The sequence below is a fragment of the Aedes albopictus genome, chromosome 2 (genome assembly GCF_035046485.1).
Source record: "Aedes albopictus strain Foshan chromosome 2, AalbF5, whole genome shotgun sequence".
Classification (NCBI taxonomy): domain Eukaryota; kingdom Metazoa; phylum Arthropoda; class Insecta; order Diptera; family Culicidae; genus Aedes; species Aedes albopictus.
Window position 1 is genome coordinate 491,080,165 of NC_085137.1, and position 4,430 is coordinate 491,084,594.

Sequence of the window (4,430 nt, forward strand, 5' to 3'; positions counted from 1 at the left end):
TGATTTGGTAAAACGAAATATTTAGCATGAGTCGTTAATTTAGATGATAATTGATCAATTTACCCTTTGAATACTTAAAAAAATATTTCCATGCTTGATGGCTTGCAATCAAAAAAGCTCAACATCGCTTATTTTGCCCTATAAATTGAGGTATAGCTCAAAATTGTGGCGTGCTGGAGCAAATCTAAGCTCGGATTCGGATTCAGCGGCACAAAATCTGTCAGAGACACATTAGTTTGCCCTTAAGACAAAAAAATGTTGCACTGTGTAATTATTGACCATCCTATGTACTCTAGTGTCTCGTAGGTGTGCCAAAAATTGAATTCAGGTTGTGCCCGAAATACACGTGGGTTAGACACTGTATTTTACAAACTCACTGAGTAGGCGGCGGTAATGGGTAAACGTCAAACAGGAGCGAAAACGATGCGATCACCGTGAGCGAGGGATTTGCGAACTATAGAATATTTGAATTATCCGTTAAAAAGAAAATGATGGAAAGTAAGTATAGTAAGGCCACGTAAGACGCTTTTGAACTGTCGTCTTCTACAATTTCGAGGTACTAGCTCCAACGCCATATTTATATGCAATAACTAGAAATGATGAGTTTATTTAATTAATTAATCAGAAAGAAAACAGCGAATTCAACAAGACCTACAACATTTGAAAAAAGAACAACAAAACAAAATTTTACCCGATCACACAGAATGTGGAACATATTTTGAGGCGTTCTCAAACGAGTAAAAGAAACCCTATATGAAAACATAAAAATCAAATTACAACATTGTAATACATGTTATTATTTTACTCAATAATTCAACGGGTTCAACGTAACAATCGTTCTTTATCCGAAACTCCTTCTTACCAATGTGCATCCAACGCATCGACCACCCGTCTCACTATGTTGGCGTGACTGGCGTATAGTTTCACTCCGGAATCAACATCCATCCACTTGACCTTGGCCGCATCGTCTCCGGCGTGCAGGTTGAACCGACCCACGATCGATCCATCCTCGTCATGGAAGTTCACCGCCACCGTTTCCATCCACGCATTATCCGTGTTCCGCGGGTCGTCCACGTAGCCCTTGTAGATCTCCTTTCCACCGCTAAAAAATCGCTCAATCTCCTCCGTATCGCTGCTACTACTCAAGGCCTCCTCCATGAATTCACGCTTCAAGGTCGCACTCACCTTCTCCCCGGGATCCACCATTCCTCCCGGAATGGCCCATTCCCCGCAGTCATGACGTTCAATGGCACACATCTGCAGCAGTCGCCTTCCCGATGTCTCACTCACCACCGGTTTCCCATCCTGATCGACCTTCCACTTGGTAACAACAGGATCCGCCGCATGATTCGGTCCCCATCGTCCCAACAAACCTCTACCCCGAAGCCCGGTTCGCCCGAACATGTTCATCGGAAATCCATCACGCACCTCGTACTCTCCGACGAAGCTCACCCGGTTCACTACACCGTCCAGCTGATTCCATTTCCCTACGAAGGCGGGATCATCTGCCGAAACAGAAAATCAAAAAAATTTCCAATTACACGAAGTTCAACACTCACCGACATCAAGATCAGCCCACTCTTTGTCCTTCAACACGGCGGCCTCGTACAGCGGCGGTTGGTAGTCCGGATACGGTTGGGACCAGAAAACGCTCTCATCCGGTACCGGATAGCGTCGGACATCGCACCGAGGATAAACGTTGTTCCGACAGCGGTGGTGCTTGTAGATGCCCGGTATCATGGCCATCACTGCCGGAGTACTGCTGATGGCGCGCGTCGTGATGAAACCAGCCATGCGACTGCAGCTGCAACTACGCCAACAACGGTTGCCGTTACATAAGGTTCGCACTGCAGGCAGGACAATCGATATCAGGATAAACAATCCTAGTGGATAGTTCACGGTCAATCGGTTTGATGCCTGGCAACGAGTTTGGTGGAATTTCACGCTCGTAAATGTTTTATGTGTCGAGACGAGCTTATTGGGGGTTGACCTTGATAAGAGAAAGTGTTGAATGGCATTACTCAAGGTCATATGGTTATTGGCATTTAGGCCATGAAATTCTTCCTAATACAGGTCGGACTCGATTACCCGGAGTCGGGTTCTGCAGCTTCCTGAAACTGAACATTCGATATTTTATCAAGCCAACTTTGATAAGTAATCAGTCAAAATTTCAACATTGTACACCATCTCGTTCCTGAGAAATAGGTATGTTTGGGAAGCTGTGGAACCCGACTCCGGATAATCGAGTCCGACCTGTATGTATTCCTTTTTTCAACTGAAATTATCAAGAAAATAACAATCTAGTTTAAGTGTAGAATTAGCATAAGTTACACGGTGTGTCTGGTAGAAGAAATTTATTACAAAAAAATAGGCATCGCTAATTTTTACGTTACGTGAAAGTTGACGCTTCTAGCTTTCATTCAAGCCCAACATCGAAATATTCCATTGGGGGAACTTTTTCATACAAAAATTGGGTATGTTTGTTAAGTAGAAATAGGGATTAATTTGGAGCCGTTCATTTTGTATGGGGAAAAACAGTATTCTGAAAAAGTTGTTCGAGATCCCTCGGTGGATTTTTTTGAGGGACCTGTAGGGATCATGAGGGATAATAAATATAAGATTTGATAAATATGTAGAGATGTGAATTGTAAAGAACGCCGGCGTAGGAAAAGTTCAATCGTAGTAGGCATTCAGTTAGATTCAAAATGCAAATGTCAGTTTGTTGGTTTGTTTTAGGAAGAATAAACGTGTCCTGAAGAGAAATTGATGTAGTTATTCTTTCTTATACAAATGAAATGAAAAAGTCAGTTATTTGTGGTTTTGTGTGGGAAACCGACCTAAAAGAACATCAAGGCAACATCAAAGTCACTACAGGACCGTGCAAATGAAAGCTGAAAGCCTCTATTTTTGAATAGCGAAAAATTTGACGATGCCTATTTTTTTGTTATAAACCTTTCCCATACACACGCCGTGGTTATAATAAGCAAAATATAATAAGTTATAATTAGCAAAATAATAAAAAAAACAATCTGTTTTACTGGAATTAGGTACATGGCCCTAATACAACCGAAAAATGCTATTTTCAACCATCATGCATCAGCACGAGAACTTTGATGAACTATACAACAACTAACTTTTATTTTTTTATTTGCCGTCTTTGAAAGTTATTTTGATAAACAGTAAATGAGACGAAATAAGTGTAGGTCGATGTTCAGTAAAGTTAGTCTTGGTTATGCAGGAAAGTTCTGTGTAGAACTAGGTGTAGAAAATCATCATATTAAACATGCAATTTCTTTTTTGTATTGTTTTTGTTGTAAAATTACATATTGTTTGATTTTTATTCAAAAATAGCCGAGTATTCCGCAGTGCTATTCAACAAAACCAGGATATTGCCAAAAAAATTTCACAAATGATATTAGAAGAAGCTTCTCTAAAAAAGGCTTACTTTATACTTCATCCGAATATTGAAAAGGATTTTTCAGTTCTAGATCAATCAATTTAGATAATAATTTAAACTTCATAAGTTAAAAATTATTGTTCAATACCTATGCAAATATTATAGGATATTCAGCGAAGCACCGGCATATCAAACTTGCTATTAAATATGCTTTTCGACAGAAATTGATAACATGCAATATATGCCTAATATTGAAATAATGAATTACTTTCATACTTTTACTGAAGAATTGTATCTGATCTTATAAAGCTACTTTAATTAAATCTTTACGTGAAAAGGTACATACCCGAATATTTTTTTATATTTCACAGAAACTTTTCAGTTTCCTGCATACGATGCGACCTGTACTGGCATTCTGAATGTTTGTAAACACAAGTCTCTCTTTCCCATATGCATGGGAGCAGAAACAACAGAGAGATGAGAGAAAAGAGAGAACTATTCAATGTTCAGTAGATTTTTAGTTTCAGTGTCACTGTTTGAGAAGTGAGCCCCTCATAGATCGTTTAAGCAAAAATGAATGCCAGTTTGGGATTGCACAAAATCGCAAAAAGAAACGATCATATCTGACTATACATGTGTCAATACTTGCTCCTCCGTGATTGATTTGAACTGATACCAATTGCACTGAGATCCAACTGAATAAGGGACTGGGACATTCCATTTATTCTCAAAGTGCAATTGTAGCAGCTCATGCATTTTTGATCAATAACGGCGCCGGCCAAGTCATTATAGTCAGCTAGGAAGGGAAAGGAATGTTGGAGTGTACTGGTTGCACTGGTTGTTGCTACTAAAGACCGAGAGCACCTCTGCGTCCCCACAACCCGCACAGACTGGGGTATTTTGTTAGGCGGAAAGGATGGGAGATCTGGGAGCCACCGTTAGGTCGGTGATGCGATTCATGGATAGGGGCACAGTTCTCTTTGGTTGCATAACTTGCAGGCGTGCATAACACTGTGCTGTGGAAGTTGGAAGG

The 4,430-nt window shown here is 40.3% G+C and overlaps 1 protein-coding gene across 2 annotated transcripts; it reads right to left on the minus strand.

Annotated features, from left to right (window-relative positions):
* Window positions 1–752: 752 nt before the first annotated feature.
* On the minus strand, window positions 753–3,787 carry LOC115254507 (ADP-ribose pyrophosphatase, mitochondrial). Of its 2 annotated transcripts, XM_029852045.2 has the most exons (3): window positions 3,744–3,787; window positions 1,560–1,990; window positions 753–1,505 (listed from the first exon to the last, which is right to left on the minus strand). In XM_029852045.2, the coding sequence occupies exons 2-3, from the start codon at window positions 1,792–1,794 to the stop codon at window positions 859–861; spliced, it is 882 nt and encodes a 293-aa protein (XP_029707905.1). In that variant the 5' UTR covers window positions 1,795–1,990; window positions 3,744–3,787; the 3' UTR covers window positions 753–858. The 2 variants fall into 2 exon arrangements, with proteins under 2 accessions (XP_029707905.1, XP_062710200.1); XM_062854216.1 differs by lacking the exon at window positions 3,744–3,787 and having other exon boundaries at window positions 1,560–2,064.
* Between the last annotated feature and the right edge of the window lie 643 nt (window positions 3,788–4,430).